This window comes from Antechinus flavipes, chromosome 5 (genome assembly GCF_016432865.1).
Source record: "Antechinus flavipes isolate AdamAnt ecotype Samford, QLD, Australia chromosome 5, AdamAnt_v2, whole genome shotgun sequence".
Lineage (NCBI taxonomy): Eukaryota > Metazoa > Chordata > Mammalia > Dasyuromorphia > Dasyuridae > Antechinus > Antechinus flavipes.
In genome coordinates, this window is record NC_067402.1 from 203584990 (window position 1) to 203608866 (window position 23877).

Here is a 23877-nt window from a genome sequence, read left to right on the forward strand (position 1 = left end):
CAACTTATGGTTTATCTACTTTACTGAAATTTTTTTTTCTTAAAACTAATTCCTAGTTTTACATATATACACACACACATACTAATATAATATTTACTTATATATTTACATGATTTATTATGTTACATATATAATATTAATAAATATTGTGTTATTTATATTATATATATGTAAAAGTGAGAATGAATTTACTCTTAGGGAAAAGAACTGATTGTTTTGTAGGATACATGAAACTACTATAGCTTTCAACAGTTACTAGAGTGTGAGGGCAGCTACATATTGCAGGTTATTAGTACTTCCTCGCTGTGTAATCCTGAGCAAGTCACCTAACCCCAATTGCCTCAAAAAACCTCCAATTACCATTGTTTACTTTTCTTATTAAAGAGCCCATTTCTTAATTGATTATTTGGATATGTTGAAACTGATTTAAAGAAAAGTGGTCATCAGAATTACGTACAAATCCATGAATAATAATACCTACCACAATTTTTCTCATTTTACATACTAATGGCAATATCTTTTTTGATGTTGCATCATTATATCGAATAAACCCCCATGATTACTTTGCTAAACTATTTTTTCCTTTCTTTTTAAGAAAATTATTTAAAAAAAATTTTTTTTTAATTTTCCCTAATTATATGTAAAACCAAATTTTAACATTCATTTTTCAAACTTTGGGAATTCTAGATTCTCTCCTTTCTCTCCTCCCCATCTATCTCCATTTAGAAGGCAAGCAATACATATGTATTCATACAAGATATTTTCATAATAGTCATGTTATAAAAGAAAACATAGACAAAAAATACCCTCAAAAAAAGTAAAGGAAGCTTTAAAAAAGTATGCTACAATCTGTATTCAAATACCATCAGCTCTTTCTCTGGGGATGAATAGCATTTTTCATCATAAGTCCTTTAGCACAGCCTTGAATTATTGTATTGCTGAGAATAGTTATGTCATTCACAACTGATCATCTTACAATATTGCTGTTACTTTGTACACAGTACATTTGATTTCTCATCTGCTCATGGAAGTGTTTCCAGGTTTTTCTGAGATCATCTTATTCATGATTTCTTAAAACACAATAGTATTCCATCATAATCACATAGCACAATTTGTTCAGCCATTCCCCAAATGATGGGGATGAAAAGAGAGATGGAAAGATGGAGTCTAAGTCTGTACTAGTGTAGCCTGCAATAGACTATTCTCTTCTCGCATCCTAATATGATAGACCTTTCCTGTTGACTCTCCAAGGTGTCCTGGACTGGAAAATTGTTTCATTTCATATTTTTATGAGATTCTGCTCCTCTAGAATTTGTTTAGTCTTATTATTTAAGGGTATTTTGAGGGGTTTGGAGGGATCTTGGGCATGTCTCTGCCCTTTACTTCACCATTGATTCTGCCTCAACTTCATTTTTCTCTAAAGTATTTCACTCACTTTCCAATCTACCTTATTTTTTTTAAGAGATGGCCAATTACATTCAATTTTTTATGTTATTTTTTTCCAATTTTTTCAAACTTTTTTATTTAAAATTTTGAATTCCGAATTCTCTCTCCCTCTCTCCCTCCCCTCCCCAAGATGGTAAGTAGTCAAATTTAGGATATATATGAGCAATTATGTAAAACTTTTCCATATTCATCATTTTCAATCTATCTTCTAACATGGCATCTATAAATTATGGATAAAATTTTATTTAAAGTACCTCTTTGTTTAAATTCTAAATCCTTTATCAACTCCTTATTTAGTATCATGTTTTCATTTTAGGACAGTAATACAAATAAGTTTGGTCAAAATATTTTTCCCCATTTTTCTTGGCTTAATTTTGTGTAAAGAAAAACTTTTCATTCATGGATTTGTTCAAATATTTTTATTTTTCTAACTACAAAAAAGTCATTGAATAATTTGTGCTTTTATATAATCCTTAAAGTTTATATTTTCCTTTCAACTTAGTTTCAGAAGAGCAGTTGACTGAATTTATTGAAAACAAAGATTATATATTTTTGTTGAATGCATTAAAAAGATTTAATCATGAAGAAGAAGTTGTCTTTCATGTTCTTCACAGTTTGCATTCCCTAGCACTCCCATGTAAGTATCTACAAGTAAAATTGTCATTATCTACTTGGATCACTATAAATTAAAACATCTTTTCCAAGGGCCTTTTTGGAGATAAGTTATAAATTAGAAATCAAAATGTGTTGATGTCAGAAAAAAATCAGCTATTGTTAATTTCAAAAAAAAAAGGTAATTTTCTGAAACTTTAAAATTGACTATCACTCTTCATGAAAGAAAGTTTGTGAAGAGTGAATGAATTTGGTTTATAGACTACTTGTCAAAAATCCTGGTTCTTAATGAGTTTATATCTCACTAGTAGTAACCTAGAGTTTTAATTTTCTAATTCTTTAGATATTGTAAAATAAAATGGTGTGTGTGTGTGTGTACATGTGTGTGTGTATGTAGTATCCCTGGAAAAATAGCTGTATCAAAAAGGCAGATTATTTTTTGTTCTTGTTTTTTTCCCCACCATGGAAAACCTTGAGATCATTGACAGTATTTTTCAAATTTATAAATGCAATCTAAATTCTTATAATACATGAATATTTTGGTTACATGATTTCATCAGTGTAGATGTTCTTTCCATTGAGGAAGAAAACAATCCTTTTATATTCTGTCAACAAGTACTTATTATAAATACCTACTATGTGCTAGGCACATACCAGTAGGCACCTAATATTAAGAATGAAAAATTTCTACTTATAATAAATTTAATTTCTAATAGCAGAGACAATAGTTACAACATAGTTATACATATATAGTTAGTTAACATAAGTATATGCACATGTAAAGATGGGTAGGTAGATAGAAATAGTAAAGTACAAAATAAAGTTTGGGTGGGATGTTAGTAGCTGTTTGGGGTGCAGGAAAGGCTTCTTGAAAAAAGATGTGTCTAATCTGCATTTTAAAGGAATAGAAAATGGTTACCTGAGGTTAAAGAGGGATTGCACATTCTAAGCAGGTGGTATGATCCATGCAAGGGCACTGACTTCAGACATGATTTTTTTTGAATGAGGAACAAAGAGAAGGCTTGTTTGGCTAGATCACAGTATGTGGAAAGGGGAGTAATGCTAAGTAAAGATGGAAAAAAGTAGGTTGGGGCTAAGTAATGTGGGGCTTTAAAAACTATACATTAGTAGATGTCTTCTTGGGTTGCTTTGGTTAAAACATTATTAGCTGGTAGCTAGCATTTTATTGATTAGTCTTTTCAAAACATCTAGTCTGTTGCCTAGCCAACACAGACTGTTGCCAAACCCTGTTACAAAGTGTGTTTGTAAATGGTAGCATTTACATACCAGAGCTTGGGCTTCACTACTGGAATCCAGGGGTACCTCCATTCTATGAGAGGGTAGAAGATTAGATCTGTACTTTTTGATTTCTCAACCACAGGAGATTAAATACTTCAAAGTAGAAGTGGCTAAATAATGATAGGGAATGGTCTAACTAATAATGATTATACATTACTCTGTGTCATCATACTGAATGCACCCTTTTGCTTTCCCTTGGCAATAGTTATGGTGGACTTCTTATTGGCTGAGGTCTTAGGCATTGTGTTCCACCCACATCTAGCATGACACAAAAATTAAAATGACTTGGTTTGTAATGGAAAGGTCAAAGAAAATAACTCTTTGAAAAAAGAATTGTAAGCCATTTTATTTTAACCATTTATTTTAACTGTTTTATGTCTGATTTCATACAGTTACCTCCTCATTTTCTAAGTCATGTTCTCATTTAAAAAATAACTGCTGTTAATATTTGTTAAAATCTCCATGTATTTTTTGGGGGGGAAGTGTTTATTTAGTGTTGTCATGATAGCTTTCTAAATTTTATTTAAAATATTTATCTCAGTAGCTGTTACCTACTTATCTGTGTCTTAAAAGCAGTTGTATTTCTTAATCCCTTTTTAGCCTTCTACTTACAAATCTTGCTCCTTTTCCTTTTTTTATCCACTGGCAGGTGGAAAAAGTAGTGAAATTGGAGTTAAAAGAGCTAGGTTTCTGATTCTGACTTACTCATCTTATGTATGATGTTGAGCTAGTCACCTAATCTCTTTACCTCAATGTGCTTCTCTCTAAAATCAAAGGTTGGTCCAGGTAGCCTTTTGAACCTATCCCTTAATTTCATCACTCTGATTCATTCATATTTTCTACAGGAAGTCTAAGATAGATATTTTCTTTTAGGTTAAACACAATTCTCTTAAGATAAGTCATAATTCATATATAATTAATGTGCTAAATAATGAAGCATTATTAATTGCTTTAGTCAGTAGAGTATTGTATCATGACCATGAGGGTTTGAAATTAGGAAACCTTGGGTAAGTGTTTACATAAGGGAACATTTCCCCATATTAATGTGTTGTAATTTTGATTTAGGCAGTAATGTTGACGTTCTAATGAGTGGAAATGTCAGATGTTACAATATTGTGGTAGAAGCCATGAAAATGTTCTCTACCAGTGAAAAAATTCAAGAAATTGGCTGCTGTTTATTACATAGGCTTACATTGGGTGAGTTATTTTTATTTGTTTTTTCTTATTTATTTGATTTTTCTGTTTAAATGAGTTATAAGTACAGTCATAATTTTTAGTCTTTCTATATAAAATGAAATACTCCTAAAGATCTAGTAAAATTCAGTCCTGAATAAATTCAGGACTAAAATATTCCTCCTCAGGTTCTTAATTTTTAAAAAAGTGATCCAGTTAATGATTTAATCTTTTAAATGAGGTAATTATAATTATGAATGTTTCCCTGTCGTCTCCTTTCCTTTTCCTTTTTTTTTTTTTTTTTTTTAGTCTTCAAAGATACCTCATGTTATAAATGTTCTTATTTATAACATTATATTCTTTGGTTATATTTCACATGTTGGCATTTAAGAAGTGGCACTAGAATAATCTCATCACTCATAGAAGATATGGATCAAGTAATTCTGTCGCATTTTTGCCTAAGTAATATTGGAACTTATCCTCTTCAGCACAGTCAAGGAGAATGTGATATACTTCTTGCTATTGCTGAAGGCATTCTGTTAAGTCCTCTTTTTTTTTGAACACCCCAAATGGTGGCAGATCTTCATATTGGGAAGTCAAATCTGGTATTTTGTAAATAGCCTTAAACATTCAGTGCTAAGCTTTTTTTCTTTTTTTAAAGGATGAAGTTTTTTTTTGTTTTCTGATTAAAGTAGAAAGAATACTTGGCAGTCAGCCTGAGTTCTACTTCTGCTGCTGGCATCAGCCTTGTGACCAGGGCAGATGTTTAAATTCTCTTTTGCAATAAGATGATCTCTAAAATATCTTCCCATTCTGAGATTCTGTGATCTGTTTTGGTAAAGAAAATCCAACTACCCCTGACTGTAAAGTAATGAGACTATAGCTATTTTCTGTGGTTCACAAACTTAACTTTGAAAATAAATCCAGATGGAAGAATTCTGGGAAGATGGTAGGCTGGTAAATTTCAAGCTCTTCAGATTTTCCCTATAAATAAAATAGATTTCCACCTCAAGGTGAACATGGACTGGTGAAAAATCAACACGACTTGGGGCAGAATAGGGTCCTCCAAGTAAAACCTGAGAAGATCTGAAGAAAGAGGGGAGACCAGAATAACTCATGTGAAGTACAAATACCTCTGGGCTAGCTCCATAGAAACTTTAAGTGGGGAGCCTTAGGGCTAGCTGGATGTGGTTGGACTCCTCAGCAGGAACCACAGAAACTTCTACCTTCTAGATTGTTTGTAGAAATGGGGGTCTGAGTCCAGAAAGACATTGTGGATCTTGACTGATTAGGAACACCAGGTCCAGCTGTGATGCAGAGACATAGTCATGGGCAAGAAATAACCAGCACACTCATGAGTGCGGAGGCAGTGGAGAAGGGATGCTGTTGGCTGCAGGGATTTGCTGGAGGGGGAAGCTCTTGGTTTTGGGTTCTAGATCAGAGGGGAGAGCTCAAGTGAAGCTAGAGGCACCATTCTCCCACCTCACAATTAGAGGTGCTTATATATTAATACTTTATTTAAAAATAATGAACTGGCAAAGAAGCAAGAAATTTAGCTATAGGAACAGGGAAGATCCGGGTTCATCGTCAGAGGAGGATACCGAAATAAAAAGAGTTTCTGCTTAAAAGAGTTATGTGAGATGGCTCCCTGCCCAGACAGAATTTATAGAAGAACTAAAAAAAAATTTTAAAATCAAATGAGAGACACTGAGGAAAAACTAAAAAAAAAATTCATCCAAGAAAAACAAAATTATGGGAAAAAAAAGTAAACCAATTAGAAGAGGAGATAGAGTCTCAAAGATGAAAATATCTCTTTGGAACAGGGGAAGCCAGTAAAGCTACAAGAGACCAAGAAATGATAAAATAGATTCTAAAGAATGAGAAAAAAATAGAACAGAATGTGAAACATCTTATATTAAAAAAAAAAAAAAACTACAGATCTGCAGAACAGATCATGGAGAGAAAATATAAGAATAATTTGACTGCCTGAAAGTTGTGACCACAAAAAGAACCTTGACGCAAGAAATAATCCAAGAAAATTGTTCGGGAGTGATAGAATATGAGGGGAAAGTAGAAATAGGAAAAAAAAAATCCTTTGATCATCACCTCAATGAGATCCTTTGTGGAAAACACATAGGAATATTAATATTTAATTAATAATTTGGCCAAATTGCTAAATGACTATTATAAAGTAATGAAAATGACTCCTAAACAAACATACTGAAAGAAAGATTTTAATTTTTTAACAAACTTTTAACAGAATTTGTAAACATTATGCCTACTTTGTGCTAGGCACTATGTTAAGATCTGGAAATTTTTTTTAATGAAAAAGATAGTCCCTGTTCTTAGGGAACTATCAGTTTAATAATGGAAGGCAATATACAAAAGGAAGCTCAAAGGTAGGGAGGAGAAAGATACTTGGCACAGGAATTTGATGATGAATTCCAGAGGAGTACAGCCAGTGGTGAAAAGATTGCTGTTCTAGGAGCCCATCTTAAATGGAAATTATGGGAGGAGCTGCCTAACTTCATCCTTTTTTAGAGACAGGAGCCTCAGGAAGAGATGAAGTATACTGATAAAGTATAAATTCCAGGGTTGACATGATCTTGATCTTAAAGGATGATGGGATTTCTATGGCATAATGGTGAAATCCAGAGAAATATAACTGAGTGGGAAATGAAGAGAGAAATATTTTCCATTGAGGTGATGATTTTTGAAAGGTAATACACAGAATTAACATCCTTAGTTTCAGTATGTTTGTTCAGGAGTCATTTTCATTACTTTATAACAACCTTTGCTTTTACTACTGGATTCCAAATGTTTGGATGCTTATGAAAATAGTAATTTTTGCTTTGTACCATTCTATATATCCAGCCTTTCTGAGTTTTGTTGTCTCCTTTCTGAGCTTCAATCTCACATCATCCCCTGTCTTTTGGACATTTTAAACTGAATGTCCCTTAGGCATTTAAAACTCAACCCAAAGAGAACTCATCTCTTCTCCCAAATACATCCTTCTTTTGAATTTGCCTATTACTGTCCAGGGTACTACCATTTTTCCATTTACAGTGATCACTCTCTAGTTGTCATCTTTGTTTCCTTTTTCTCACTCACATATTGAATCAATTGCCAAATCTTGTCTGTTCTATTCTGCAGCATCTTTCACAGCTGACCCCTTTTATCCATCCACAACGTATCACATAGTTCAAGCCCTCATCTCTTCTTGACTGGACTATTTATTATAATAGTTTTCATTTACTTTTGGTTGTGAAAAATACTTTATATCAGCATTTCTCACCATATGCTACAATAAATTTGTAGACAGAAAAACTAATTATTAAGAAGGCATAGCATAAAATAATTGAAAGTAATTGTTACATCTTTCACAACAGTGATTGTGAAGAATGAATTTGAAAAATAGGAAAGATTATGAAAAATAACAAAGAATTTTATTTAATCATAAACAAAGTTTTGCATGAACAGATAAAGTGCAGCCAGAGTAAGAAAAAAAGATACAGGTTGAAAAAAAAATTTTTTTTAATCAAATCTCTGACTAAAGTCTATCATCCAAAAATCTTTGTATGTTTAAAAAGAAACCCTTTTAGGGTTTAATTCATAAGGTTATTTTCCATGTTGCTATTATAAACCAAAAATAAGGTTGCCACAATACCAGTACCATTACCATTACTGCTAAAGTACAGCTATTATTCATAGTGGCTCTTCAAAATTTTTCTTTCTTCCTCAAATGGCCTATAATCATCCTTCTGCTCTATTCTCTTGACTTAGTACTTTGCCTTGTATTTAACAAATTTCTTTCATTTTAATGAAATATAAAAATGAATACCTTTCTGTTCTGGGAAAAAAATGAAATAATCTGTTACCTCATTTCGATTATTTCCTCTAGGTAAAGAGGGATGGAGTCTTAACTTATTTCAATGAATACTTTGTGTACGCTTTTTCACTCTTCTCAAGAAATTGCATGAGACGATAGTCTTAAGACACTTTATTTATTGGAAAGACCTTGGTCTCCTCTTTCCTCTTTTAATATTCAACTTTTACCAAGTGTCCCCAATTCTTAAACATCCTCACTAAATATTGTCATTCTTGCCAGCTATTTTCTGCATTTGTCTACCTCCCCTTTTAGCAAACCCTTCAAAAAAAAGATCCATATTCAAAGACACTTTATTCCTTTTCTTTTTAAATCTACAAGCCTGTTTTCTTACCTCTTCATTCAACTGAAACCACTCTCTCTCTGGTTACTAATCTCTTTGTTGCAAAAATCTTATGACTGCGTCTTAATCCTTATCCTTATTGACCTCTGTGCAACGTTTGAAACTTTTAACCACATTTTCCTTCTACATGTCAGTAGGGGATTTTTTGACTGATTTCTCTTGCTTCTTCTACCTATCTGACTGCTTTTGTCTTTTGCTTGATTTTTGTTTGTGTCATGCTTATTAACTGTGCTTGATGTCCCCTTTTCTTTTTATGCCAGTGATTCCTAGATCTATTTAGATTTCAGAAAATAAATAGCCTTTGTCTCTCCTGAACTCTATTGAGTCCTATATACTGCTAGTTTGACATTTTGATTGGATTTCCTTTGGGCATCTCAAACTGGGCATCTTTAAAACAATTCATTATCATTTCTCTTAACTTTTACACTCTGAATTTTCCTGTTATTGTTGAGGGTGCTACCTCCTTTTAATCACCCAAATTCATAACCTTGTTATGGGTTGATTCCCTTGACTGAGAGCAGTAACCTCTTGAATCTTATTTCCAAATCTTGTAAATTTTTGCATACATGTTCTTCTCTCCACTCACATAATCACCCCTCTAGTTTAGACCGTGTTTATCTTTTATTTAGATTAATTGGGCTCCCTGCCTCCAGTCTTTTCCCATGCCATTTCTGCCTTTACAGCTATCTCAACATTAGGGAGTTTGTGTTCCCCTGGAAGAAGACATGTAAAAATAACCTGGAGAGGGTGGGGATGAAAGTAGAGAAAATCCTGGGGAGGATTTTTTGAATGAATGAAGGCCAGGTCTCATCCTTGAAATGGAGTTTTGGGGATAAGAGAAGGAAGCTAAAAAGGACTTTTCTATGTGAGAGATAGTCCAGGGGTTGAGCGGGTTTCTCAGATGAAGAGGTTTCTGTGGCATAGCACAGTAAGTCTTGTGGAGATGAACCAGGAGCATAACCTGGCAAGGAATGGAAACTACTATGATTGCTCTTGACCCCAGAATAAAGTCATTAAAAAGCTCTTCCTAAAGATTTACATGAACTGATGCTGAGCGAAATACAGAACCAGGAATACATTGTACATAGTAACAAGATTGTACGATGATTAACTAAGAAAGACTTGGTTATTTTCAAGGTTTAGTGATCCAATGCAATCCCAATAGACTTTGGACAGAAAATACTATCTGCATGCAGAAAAAAATATAAGAGACTGAATGTAAATCAACATATGCTATATTCACTTCTTTTTTCTTTTGTAGTTTGTTTTTATTTCTCCTGTTGTTTTTCCCTTTTGCTCTGATATTTCCCCCGACATGATTCATAAAGCAATGTATATTAAAAATAAGTAAATTCACTAGGGAAAAAAATAATTTTTAAAAGCTCTTCCTAGCCTAACTCTTTCCTATCTTTCCCATCTTCTTATATTCTATTCTCCCAAGTATTCTAGCCAACTTGACTTTTTTTGTGTTCTCACTAATGAGACTGCTTTGCTCTGTCTGGTCCCTATCCATGTAAGGCTCTCTTTTTCAGCCTATTAGAATACCCTAGCTTTTTTGGAGACTTAATTCACTTGCCACTCTTCCAAGAAACTTTTCTACTCCTTCTCAAACCCTAGGTAGTGTTGCCATCCCTTCTAATGGACAGAGTGGTTCTCATCCATTTACTTTGCATTTATCTTGCATGTTTTGATTTGTCATTTTTCTCAATATAAGCAGCTAAACACAAGAGTGCTGTACTTGGAGTCAGGTAGATGAGCTAGTTCATATCCTGCCTCAGCCTTTTACTTGCTATGTGGTCATGGGCCACCTAATCTCTCAGCCTTAGTTTCCTCATTTGGCCAATGGAAATGATAATAGGACCTATCACACAGAGTTGTAAGATTGCCTGAGATAGTGCTTTGCAAACCTAAGAGTGTTAAGTGCTAGGTTCTCATTATTTTTATGTGTTGGTATTATTTTTATTGTCATCATCATCATCATGATCATCCTTTTTATGTTCTTGAGAGCAAGGGCTATTTTAGTTTGGGAGGGAGGGCAATAGCTCCAGGACTTTTCATGATATGTGGCACATAGAAGATTAATACAAGCTTGTTGATTTTAATTGTTGGTCCTCTGGGGTACAACAGAAAAGTTGCAAGAGGGCAATTAAAGCTATCCAAAAGTGGAATAGGCTGCCTTCGGTGATGCTGATTTTTCTGATTACAAATCTTCAAGTGAAGGCTGGATTAACTTTTCTTGGGAATACTATAAAGGAATTCTTATTTAATATCTTATTTTTCCCTAATTACACATAAAAACAAATTTGAAAATTTCATTTTAAAAATAGAGTTCTAAATTTTCTCTTTACTTTCCCACTCCCCTCATTGTATTGCTGAGAATAGCTAAGCCATTCACAATTGATTATCTTAGAATATGACTAATACGTTCTACAATGTTCTCCTGGTTCTGCTCATTTTACTGTGCATCAGTTCAGGTAAGTCCAGGTTTATCTGAGAGTATCTAGGTCATCATTTCTTAAATCACAATAGTATTCTATTGTAATCACCTACCTCAATTTGTTCAGCCATGTCCAGCTGATGGGTATCAATTTCCATCTCTTTGTCACTAGAAAAGAGCTACTATAAATAATTGGGCATAGTTCCAAATTGCTAGACATAATGGTTGGATCAATTCACATCTCCACAATGCATTGGTGTCTTCATGTTCCTTCTTCTCCTCCTACATTTATTATTCTCCTTTTCTGTCTTATTAATCAGTCTAATAGGTATAGCAATACTATTTCAGTATTGCTTTAATTTGCATTTCTCTAATCTGATAATGATGATTTAGAGCATTTTTTTCATATAACTATAAATAGTTTTGATCTGAAAACTGATTTCATATTTTTGATCATTTATCAATTGAGGAATGGCTCTTAATTTATAGAAGGAATTCTTGAACTAGAATTTGATGGAAGGACATTGAAATTCCTTCCAATTAGGAAATTTTTAAATTCTGTTAAAATGGTTTTTTTTTTTGTCCCATTAAGTGCTATGTAAATGTGAGCTATTATTAAAAGATGATTCTCTATCAGTCTTCTATACAATGAGATGCTATGCTTTTTTTTGTGATGTCTTAAAAGAACAGTGGAAGAAAAACTACTATTGCTTACTCAGTTTCATTGCATTGATAAGATAATTAAATGTACAACAATTTACAAAGAAAATTTTATAAACATGCTAAATTATTTTTAAGAAAAATATTACTTGGTTGTAAATGTAAAATCCTACTAATATAGATTTAACTTATAATTTGTTTTTAGATAATTTCTTTAATATCCTGGTCTTAAATGAAGTTCATGAGATAATTGTGAAGGCTGTCAAAAAATATTCAGAAAATGCAACCTTGCAGATTGCAGCACTGAGCTGTTTGGCTCTCCTCAGTAAGTAAACTTTGCCTTGTTTTGCTTTAAAAAAAAAAAAAAGGTAATTTCCACAGTAAATGCTTTGTTTGATTTTTTTTCATAGTTTCATAATATTTCATACACAAAAGAAGATAGTGATATGATTTTCTATCCAAAGAGCAATCTATTCATTCATTCCATGGGATGATTTATCAAGGAAATAAAGTTGCAGTGATATCACTCATTTCTGGTTTTAAGTTATGTATTTGATGTGGTCTCAACAATTTAATTATTCAAACTCTCATCATTTGGTTTTGAATATCTTTTGCTTTTTTTTGCATTGATTTTGTCATTGTTTGCTAACTGTCCTTTACTTATTTTTTATAGATTTCGTTTTAATCCATGATTGGGTTACAAATACTCTAGGATACTTTATTATTTTTATCATTAGCTGGAGGAGTTGAGATAAATGTAGAACTGCTTTTCCTTTGTTTCCTTTTTTGTTCTCAATTTGCTTATTATCCCAGTTTGAGATTTACCTATTTCAGGTTCAAGTGTTTGTTTTGTTTTGTTTTGAGAGGGAGCATACAAAAAAGAAATGAGACTAGAAAAAAAAGGTAAAATGTGTGGTTACCACTCAAAGTTATTAAGTACCTACTACCAGAGGCACTGGCATTACAAATATTAAAATAATCCCTACTCAAGAGGAGTTTGTATGTTAATGGCTATTTGCTTTATTTCTGTGTTTTACTTTTATATTGTTGACAACTATTAAAGGCTAAATGGGATCTTGGTGATAAATCTTTTATGAATAGAAATGAGTTTTACTATTAAAAGGAATCCTTCTTAAAAGTTCTATCTTTTTCCCCCCTTAATATAATTTGTTTAATATTTTGATTTATTATTTTTTAAAAATTCTTTTCTTTTAAAAGCATACATTCCAAATTTTCTCCCTGTCACCCCTCCCTTATTCAAGAAAAGGCAAACAATATAATACCAATTATATAGTGAAATCATGCAAAACTTATTTCCTTATTAGCCATGTTTCCAAAAAAAGGAAGAAAAATAAAGTGAGAAAATTTTACTTTTGTTTTGCACTTAAATGTTCATCAGTTCTTTCCCTGATGGTGACTACTATCTCTTCATCATGAGTCCTTTGGAAGTCTTTCACAATTGATCATCATTACATTATTATTATTACTGGGCATAATAATCTCCCATTTTTTCTCATTTCCCTTGCTTTACTTCATATAGGGCTTGCTATATTTTTTTTGAAACTATCCCTTTCTCTTTGTCATATGCTTCAACTTATTTAACCATTCCCCAGTTGATGAGCATTCCCTCATTTCCAATTCTTTGCCCCCATAAAAAGCTGCTATAACTATTTTTGTAACTGCAAGTCCTTTTCCTTTTCTTTTGATCTCTTTGGGAATACAGATTTCATAGCAGTGTAGTGCTTTGGGTATAGTTCTAAATTGTTCTCAAGAATGGTCGGACCAGTTCACTACACCGACACTTCATTTGTGTATGTATTTTCCCCTCATTCCCTCCAGCATTCGCTCTTTCTGTACGTATGATGTGGTACCTCAAAGCAGGTTTAATTTGCCTTTCTTTAAGTAGTAATGATTCAGAGCATTTTTTTTATCTGAATCTTCTTCTGAAAACTTCGGTTTCTCTCCTTTGACTGTAGGCAAAAATGTCCAATCTACAAGAAAACCTCATCAAGGCAGAACTCTGAGCCAATAATCCTCAGGCTCTTTTCTATCCTGGAATTGTGACCTAGAACTGCTAGGGGGCAATAAACTTGCCAATTAGTGCCATCTGTACCCAGTGCCAGCAAAGGGGCCCCTCTAATCCCTTTTGGATTAGTTGTTCAACTCCTTGCCATTTCTGGGCTGAGAACTCTTAAAGCTACTGCTGCAGCTGTGGCTGCTGTTGCCACTGCAATGTGTAGGGAGTCTGGAAAGGCTTCTACCTAGATGGCACAGATTTGTCCTGCTGACTTCTTAAGGGTTTTTATGCTGGAGAAATGTCTTACCCCCAGGCTTTTGTTTGCTCTGCCACTCCAAAATTTGATTTCAAACTTATTTTAAAGTTGCTTTAAGCATATATTTAATTACTTGCCATCTAAGGGAGGAGGTGTGGTGAAAAGGAGGAAAATTTGGAACATAAGGATTTGCAAGGGTCAGTGTTGAAAAATTATTCATGCATATGTTTTGAAAATCAAAAGCTTTAATAAAAAATAAAGTTGCTTTAAGAAAAATATTGAGAGAGAGTACAGCTGAGTCTAATCTGTCACCTTGGTGTCCTCTCCATTCCATCTTAATATAGTTTAAAAGAAGTCTTAAAAAACAAAATCTCTCATGCTTAGAAAATAAACCGTAACATGGCTCTCTTCAACAATGAGATGATTCAAACCACTTCCAATTGTTCAGTGATGAAGAGAGACATCTACACCAGACAGAGGACGGTGGGAACTGAGTGTGGACCACAACATAGCATTTTCACTCTTTCTGTTGTTGTTTGCTTGCATTTTTTCTTTCTCGGGTTTTTTTTTCCTTCTTGATCCAATTTTTCTTGTGCAGAAAGATAACTGTAAAAATATGTATACATATATTGGATTTAACATATATTTGAATATATTTAACATGTATTGGACTACTAGCCATTCAGGAGAGGGGAGAGGGGAAAATGTAGAACAGAAGGTTTTGCAAGGGTCAATGTTGAAAAATTACCCATGCATATGTTTTGTAAATAAAAAGTTTTAATTAAAAAAAATTTACCTGAACTTAAAAAAAAAAAAGAAAAAGAAAATAAACCACAGTCATGAACACTTTAGGAATTTTATTAAAACGAGTTGATTTTGTGGTGAAATTTTTGAAAAGTAAATCATTGATTAGAATTCTCCAAGGAGTAGAAGTTGGGGGGTGGAGTAATATATAAAAATTAGCTTGGAAATTCTACAAAATAGCTTTCTAAAGAATTTTATTAGTTATTAATAACTTACAGTTATTTACTAGTATTCCAGAAGATAAGATCTAGCCAGAAGTTGTAGTTTTTTCAGCCTTCATTTCTTTATAATTTTCTTTAAATCCAAGAAATTCCCTCGAGAACTATGTTGAATAGTTATAGCTAATTTCTAATATTCACATCACATTTATTGTTTGCTAGGCACTGTGCTAAATGCTTTATAATTATTATTTCATTTGATCTTCACAACAACATTAGGAGTAGCAACTATTAATATGCCCATTTTACAGATAAGCAAATTGAGGCAAAGAGGCTAAGTGAGGGTTACACACAGCTAGTAAGTGTGTAAGGGCAGACTTGAAATTAATAATTCCTAACTCCAGGCCTAATTCTCTACCCACTACACCATTTGGTTACTTCAGAATTGTGGTTTATCCAGTTGTGGAGCCAAATTCATAATTATTATTTCCTCCATAATTCAACATACTCAGAAGTTGCTTTTGAAGAAGATACCAAAGTTTTATTCAGTGGGTTGCTCATATTAAATTTGGGGGGAGGGAGGTGATAGTTTCAAGTACTGTCTCCTTAAGAATAATCTTAACACTGGTTCAACTTAAAATGGGGGAAAGGAAAAAAATAAGTTAGTTATATGTGTGGTTGATCTAAGAATTATGACATGGTTGGATTTATTTTAGAAGTGAAGTGCCATCTATAGTAAGATTATTCAATGAATATTATATGTTTTGTTTTTACTCTTTATTAATGTAATATATCAGTAGAGGTAAAACTTAATATTCATTTTGAAATATGAAACAATCAGTCACTCCAAATTAGTACTAATTTATGGCATTTTTATTTTCAAGCTGAAACTATTATATTAAATCAAGATTTAGAAGAAAAGAAAAAGAATCAGGACGATGATGAGGACAATAAATTATACTGGTTAGAAGCCAGTTACACAGCATTGAAATTACATAAAAAGAACATCCATGTGCAGGTTTGATTATTCCCAAGTCACCTTTAACATTGATTGAGAATTGTTTATATAATTTTACAAGTTGTTTTTCTTTTCAATCCAGGAAGCTGCATGCTGGGCTTTGAACAATCTATTTATGTATCAAAGAAATTTACATGAAAACATTGGTGATGAAGATGACCAGTCAGTAGTAATTATTTAATATATATACATATATATGTAAATGTTAATTAAATTAGAAAATTTTATTTACTAAAATTACTGTTTTTACTATAGAAGTTCTTTATGTGTATCTGAGAGTTTTTCCAGAGATAACATAGTAAATTATTTAGTAAATATAATAGATACTGTAACAAAATAATAGTAGAGTCACAATGTTTAAACCTTAGCATTTTCAATAATAAGTTACTAACTTTATTAGCAAAACTTATGTTTGAAAGTTATTAACAAGAGTCTTTAAATTCTACTAAGAATTCCAATATGCTAGTGACTTCTGGGTAATCAGAATAGTACATTTCCAATTTCACCTCTAGGTAGACCATATCCCAGTCTATCTAGGAATTTAAATAGTAGGTACTAGAGGTCATAGCATAGAACATGACTTCTTTTAAAAACATTATGTAGCAGATTGACAACATTGTCTTAAAATGCTTCTTTTGTAGCAATACAAAGATCAGGAATCAAGATTACATAGAAAGTATTCTATTGATAGAAATGGAACCCTACTTTCTTTTTTCCTTTCCACTGGCTGTTAGATATAAAAGCCAGCAAGAAAAGCTTATAGGACCAGATCCTGCTGCTTACATACATGATCTGTAAGAATTATATCAATATACTATTTTACATAATGATCTCTTCTGGATTCTTATGGATTCAGTTATCAGATCTATGCTGATAATTATCACAGTTGCTTATACAGCTCTAACTCTCTGCAGACCTCCATTCTCACATCTCCAAATATCTGTTATATAGCTTGAATTAGATGTCCAGTAGATAAAATTGAATTTGTTATTTTTCTGCCTCCTCCAAACTTGCCAATGCCTGTTGATTTCACCTTTTCAGCATCTTTCAAATACTTTCCCCTCTCTTCTCTGATATTGCTCCCACACTGCCATAGGTCCTTAGTTCCTCATGCCTGAATAAATGACTTTCTGGTTAGTTTGCCTGTCATAAGTCTTTCCCCATTCCAAGCCATACACCTCCAAAGTCCTAAAGCACAGGCTTGACCAAATCACCATCCCCATACAGCAAACTCCAGTGATTCCCTGTTACCTCCAGAATCAAAGATAAAACCCTCTTTTTGGTATCCTAAGTCCTTCATAAGCTACTCTCCCTCTACCTTTCCAGATTTCTTTTACTTTACACCCTTCAGGCCTTATGTAATTGTCTGCCTAGCCACACTGACCTCCCTGCTGTTCCTCAGAGAAAATATTCCATTTCTCAACTAGCTGTAGTGAAGTGGCTGTTTTCTATGTCTGGAATCTTTGTCTCTGGCTTCCTCCACATTCCAGTTAAAATACTACTTTCTACAGAAAGTCTTTCTCATACCTTCTTAATTTTAGTGCTTTCTGTCTATTTTCTAATTTATCCCTTACTTAGCTTGTTTATATATACTTGTTTTCTGCCCCATTAGGTTGTGAATTCTTTGAAAGTGGTTCATATACTTCAACAAGTCTTTGTTAATTTCACATTGACAATAGAAAATTAATGGCAAATATCATTTTTGAGATTGGCTACACTTTTCCAATCTAGTTTCCATTATCTCTAAATAACCCTCTTTTTGATATTTAATGGCCTTCTCAATCTGACCCCTTCCAAACCTTTACATTCTTTTTATATATAACTCTCTAAGGAACTCTGTAATGTAAGTACATTGGATGGCTTGCAGTTCCTCACATATGATACTATATCTTCTAACATTCTTCTTATTCACTTCTTATTTTTCCTGGTCTCCCTCATCTCAAATCTAGCCTTCTCTGTAGCTTTTCCAAATCATCCCCTTTTCTCCTCACCTCTACTAGACCCTTTACTTTTTGATTAACTTAAATTAACTCTGTATATATCTTGTATGTACATAGTTATTTACATTTTGTTTTTTCCATTACACATTTATATTATGTGTGCTTTTAATGTTCAGGCCTCATTTTTGTTTTATTTTATTTTTTGCCTTTCTTTGTATTCTAAATGCTTCGCACAGTGCCTGGCATGTAAGTGCTTAATAAATGTTTGTTGACTAATCTGGAAGGACAAATTACTATTCAAAGAATGTAGCCACAAAAAAAAGTCATCATACTGTTTATATTTTAGGAGGTAGCATAATTAATATTCATGTGACAGTTATTTAACTTTTAGCTACTAAACCCAATTTATTTAGTTTCCTCAAAGAAATTTTTTTTCTTTCCTTTTACAAAGTTTCGTGAATGCCTTTTTTAAAATTAAATTTTACTTATTTTGAACAAAAATTGATTTTCTTTTTCATTTTTCTTCTGTCTTTTATAAAACAAAATAAAAAAACCTTGAAATCAGTATGCATAATTAAGCAAAATTCCTACATTGACCTTATTCAAAACATATGTGAATCATTCTCTACCTGAGTTCATTATTTTGCTATTGGGGGTAGGTGGTAGCATGTTTCATCATTGTTTTTAATCATGGTTATTTATTGTGTTTCAAAGTTATTTATCTTTACAATGGTGGTGTTATATTTTGCTTACTTCCCCATATAGTTCATACAGATTTTCTGAGGTCTCAATGAAACTGTTCCTTTCATTGTGTTTTATGTTACAATAGTGTTCCCTTACATTTGTATATACTATTTTTACTCAGTCATTCACCAATTGATAGACACTTCCTTTAGATTCCAATTCTTTGCTACCACAAAAAGTTGCTATAAATATTTCTTTACTTATTAGGTTCTTTTTTTCTTTCATTGATCTCTTCATAGATACTTGCTAATAGTATTATCATGTCATTACCTTAGTAAATGTTTAAATGCAGTTACAAAATGTGCTCTAGAGTGGCTAGAACAATTCACAGCTCTAACAATAGTATATTTATTCCCCTGTTTTCCTCTAATCCTAATATTGGTCATTTTCCTTTTTTATTATTTTTCTAACTTGATGGTTATGACTTGGAAACTCAGAATTACTTTATTTGAATTTCTCTAATTTTTAGTAATTTTGAGTAGGTGATTTGTTTGGGTTTAGCACCAAATGATGAGATTGTAGACACCAAAAGGTTCAGTCATGTGAAGTATTCACAATAGCCATTCTCTTTAGCAAAAGCTAGGTTTATTTAAAAGAGATTGCAGACAAAATGAAGAGGTACAATAGACACCAAGTGATAAATAGGAAATAGACTTGGGAAGGGATATAGTTAATAAGGAAAGAGATTTTAACAATTGATTATGGAAAAGTTAAATTCCCTCATGGAACTCACAATTTATCATGAGAAAGGGAATAGCAGGCTAAATAGCAAAAGAGATTTAATACCCTAAAAGAGTTAGCTATAAGAAGAAGAATGACACTATAAGGCATGATGGCTGGGTTGAGGAAGTATACCACAAGGTATGAAGGAGGAAGCAGGGGAAAGTTACCACGAAGCAAAGTACAGTGATAGTATATAACTTCAAGAAGGATTCAGTAAAGATAGTGTGAGCCATGGACAGATTTATGAGAGAAATTTAACCTCAGGGGTTTGGATTTTGTATAAGTTGGATTTCTGATTGGTTATACCAAGTAGGGATATGTATGACCTCCATACGTACAGAGTAGGAGCATGAGTCTGTATTGATCTCTCTCAGTACCATTCCCTGCTTGCCTCAGAGAGCAATTCCATCAATGCTCCAGTCCCTCTCTGCCAACTGCACCCAATTACTAAGGATTTCATCAATTGGGAGTATTTTTTTTTCATATGGCTATTTATTAGCTTTTATTTCATGCTCCTTGTCCATGTATTAATTGGATAATGATTGCCTTTTGTTGCAATATCTAATTTATTTCAGAATATATCCCTCTCCTATACTAACAACAAACTTTCCCTTAACAAAGATTAATTTTTTTTTTGACTTTTAGGTCTATTTCTTTAATTCTTTATATTTCTTATATAATTCTATATAATTCCTTATATTAAATATCAAACTTTTATCAGAGATCAAAGGTCAACTAATCTACTCCCTTCATTTTACAGAGGAGAAAATTAAAGTCTATAAATCTTAGGTACTTTGCCCAAGGTCATCCAAGTAATAAATGATAGAGCTAGGATTTGAATTCACGTCCTCTGATTTTAAATTGAGCATTGTTTACATTGTACCATATTGCAAACATTTCTTTCTCTTTCCATAGCTTACCTTCTTATCTTATTTCCTTTCATTTTTTGTGTGTAAAAGTTTTTCAATTTTCTGTCATCACAATTGTTTCATTGATATTTCATGATTTCTTTTCTTTGTTTGATGAAGAAGTCTCTTACTAGTCAGAATTTTAAAGAATGCTTCCATCCACTTTTGACCATTTGGAAAATTTCATGATATTATTTTTCATATTTTTCAAGTATTTATTTGGAACTAACTGTGGTATAAGATGCTAATGTAATTTTTTTTTGTTTTTTCAAAGATAATTTCTAATATAAATACTGATGCTTCTGAGATATAAGTTTTCATTTTATCTCATTTTCTATAAGAATTTCTCTTTAATACCTTTTATTAGGTGTACTTTTCTATTACCATTAGTATTTCCCTCCTTACCTTATTCTTACTTTGACTCTCTTCTTCCCTTCTTTTATAATCTTCCCTTCTTTTATAATTTCTGCCCCGAATCATTGTTGAAGGGCTAGTGAAAAATGGTTATTTTCTCTGAATCTTTTGGTGTCTATTAATATCAACCTTCCATGAAAGGATTTATATTAAAATGTTAACAATATTTAATAAACATTTAATAAAGAACAAATAAAACAATCTTTAAAAGTCATTACTTTTTTTCTTTAATTTCATTTGAAAAAGGTATCCAGTGCATAGGGAAATACTACTCTCCATGCTGATGCATTCTTCAACAAAAGAAGTATTTCAGGCCACTGCTAATGCATTGTCAACTCTATCAGAACAAAATGGTAAGGCATAACTGATAAAGTACAAGTTTTTATGTCATGAAATTTTTATTTTACTTTCTAATGTAACTGTTATTTTGTTTTACCTTTTGCAAGGAAAAGTATTAACTGCCTCTTACCTCCTCCTTTCATGGAAGAAAAAGAAAAACAATGTTCATCTAAAATATATTCATAGTGAAGGAAAACATATTATCCCATTGATTCTCTCCTAAAATGATAGTCTTCATATGTACTTTGAGTCCATCCCCTCTCATCATAAATTGGATAACATACTTCATTATTAGCCTTCTGAAACCATGCTTAATCATTGAATTAGTCAGAGTTTAAGTATTTACTTCAGCTGGAATAAAATAGGTTTTATTCTAGCCTCATTTTAAATATGTATAAATATTTATGTGTTTCTGGTAAATATCAAATATTGAATTCTGATTTCTAATCCTTTTTAGTTATCCATTCCCATTTTAAGAGTGAGTTTATCACATTTGTATGATATTTGTGTATTGCTCTCTATTCTATGCGTATATGTTTTTCCTTTTCTTTGTTTTTGACACCTTTTGTATGAAAATCAGGATTGTGCGAGAGAAGCATACTAAATTCCAAATGTCTTAAGTTTGGTGCCATTTGCTTTCCTTCCCTGACCCCTCTTCTTTTTCCCTCACTCAAAGCCCAAATATAAATTCTTTCTTATCCTTTCTATGTTTTTAAATTTTTTTTAAACATTTTAATTTAAACTTTTGAATATCCCTTTCTGTTTCCTGACCTTTCCCTCCATCATCCCTGAGAAATAAGCAGATATAGTTTATACATGTGCAATATGTAAAACAGTTTGATATTAGTCATTCTATACAAGAAGACTTGAATAAAAAGGAAAAAAAAATTTAAGTGCAAAATGGCATGCTTCAGTCTGTATTCAGTCAATAGCAGTTTTTCCTCTGGAGGCAGATTGTATGCTCCATCGTTTAGTGTTTTGAGATTGTCTTCGATTATTGTGTTGTTGAGAATTGTTAAGGCATTCACAACAGTATCGTTATTATTATCTTCAGTGTTTTCCTGGTTCTGTTCACTTCACTATGCATCAGTTCATTCAAGTCTTCCCAGGTTTTTTTTTTTTTTTTTGGGGGGGGGGTGGGAAATCTTCCTGTTCCTCATTTCTTATAACATAATAATATTCCATTAAAATGACATACTATAACTTATTTAGCCATTCCAATGGGCAACCCTTTGATTTCCAGTTTTTAGGAATCACAAAAAAGCTCTACTATTGATGAGGTCTAGATATGGAGTACCTAAATGAAATTAGGGTTTAATTGAGGTCTAGTGCCTACTTCGGGGTACAGGAAGTCAAATGGAGCTCCCCTGCAACCCGTTTGGATTCAGTGCAAGGATACAGAGTTAAATGAGGTCTAGAAGCGGCATAAGAGTTCCCTGTAAAGGAATTTACAGACCCGAAAACCTAGATGGATAAAGGAGGTTTATTATGCGGTTTGGAAGGTTAAAGTATAGTTAAGGAAATAGGTGAAAGTAGAGAGAGAATGGCACTGGAAACAGGGTTCCAGAAGACAGAGGGTCCTGGGGTGCCAGGCATGGTACCAGCATGTTTCAACCCTCTGCAAAGAAAGGGCTCCAGCTTGACTCTTTTATAAGGAGATTTAGCTAAAGGGGCCCGTGGTGGAGTCCCAAGTTGGCTCCTCGAAGGATTTCAGTGGGGGCTTGAGTTTGCTTGGTGGGGGTTGGGAAACCTGAGCAGATCATTAGAATGGGGGCTGGGAGAGCCCAAGTTGGCTCAGATCCGGTGGGGGCTGGGACAGGCCTGGATCTTCTATTGAAATTCAAAGGGATGCTTTTGACCAGGATTTGTGAATCAAAGGTCTTAGCTTCCTGGATTGATAATGCATCAGTTAGAATGAGAATCAGAAAGGAATAAATCAATTCTTAAAGGGACCACAACTTGTATCACTATAAATATTTTTGTACAAATAGATCCTTTTCCCTTTTTGGGGATATCTTTGGGAAATAGACTTAGCAGTAATATTGCAGGATCAAATGGTATACAGTTTTATAGTCCTTTGAAAACTTGAAAACTGTTCATATCCTTTGACCATTTATCAGTGGGGGAATGACTTGTATTTGACTCTATATATTTGAGAAATAAGGCCTTTCTCAGAGACGCTTGTTGTAAAACTTTCCCCCAGTTTTCTGCTTTCCTTATAATTTTGGTTGCATGTTTGTGCAAAAATTTTTTAATTTTATATATTTACAATGATTTTATTTTATATTTTGTAATGCTACATTTCATCCTTTGGTCTTAAATTCTTCCCTTTTCTATAAATCTGACAGATAAACTATTCCATTTTTTTTTTAATTTGTTTATGGTACTACCCTTTATGTGTAAACCATGTACACATTTTGAACCTATCTTAGTATATATGAGAGAAGATGGTTCTGCCCTACTGTTTTCTAGTTTTCTCAGAATTTTTTGTCAGATAATGAATTTTTGTTCCAAAAGTTTGGATCTTTGGGTCTATTGCGTACTATATTTCTATGGTCATTTACTATAATACTTAATCTATTCCACTGATCCACCACTCTGTTTCTAAGACATTACCAGATTGTCTTTGATAATTACTGTTTTATATACAGTTTGAGATATGATATAGCTACACCAACTTCTCTTGCATGTTTTTATTGG

At 32.7% G+C, this 23877-nt stretch overlaps 1 protein-coding gene across 1 annotated transcript in view; it reads left to right on the forward strand.

Annotated features, from left to right (window-relative positions):
- The window catches only part of LRRK2 (leucine rich repeat kinase 2), a 180921-nt gene that overhangs the window by 28461 nt on the left and 128583 nt on the right, over nucleotides 1–23877 (forward strand). The window contains exons 6-11 of the mRNA XM_052000191.1: nucleotides 1949–2083; nucleotides 4423–4554; nucleotides 12062–12181; nucleotides 15976–16109; nucleotides 16192–16271; nucleotides 21085–21191. Of these exons, the coding sequence (XP_051856151.1) occupies nucleotides 1949–2083; nucleotides 4423–4554; nucleotides 12062–12181; nucleotides 15976–16109; nucleotides 16192–16271; nucleotides 21085–21191 (708 nt within the window). The remainder of the gene's footprint in view (nucleotides 1–1948; nucleotides 2084–4422; nucleotides 4555–12061; nucleotides 12182–15975; nucleotides 16110–16191; nucleotides 16272–21084; nucleotides 21192–23877) is intronic.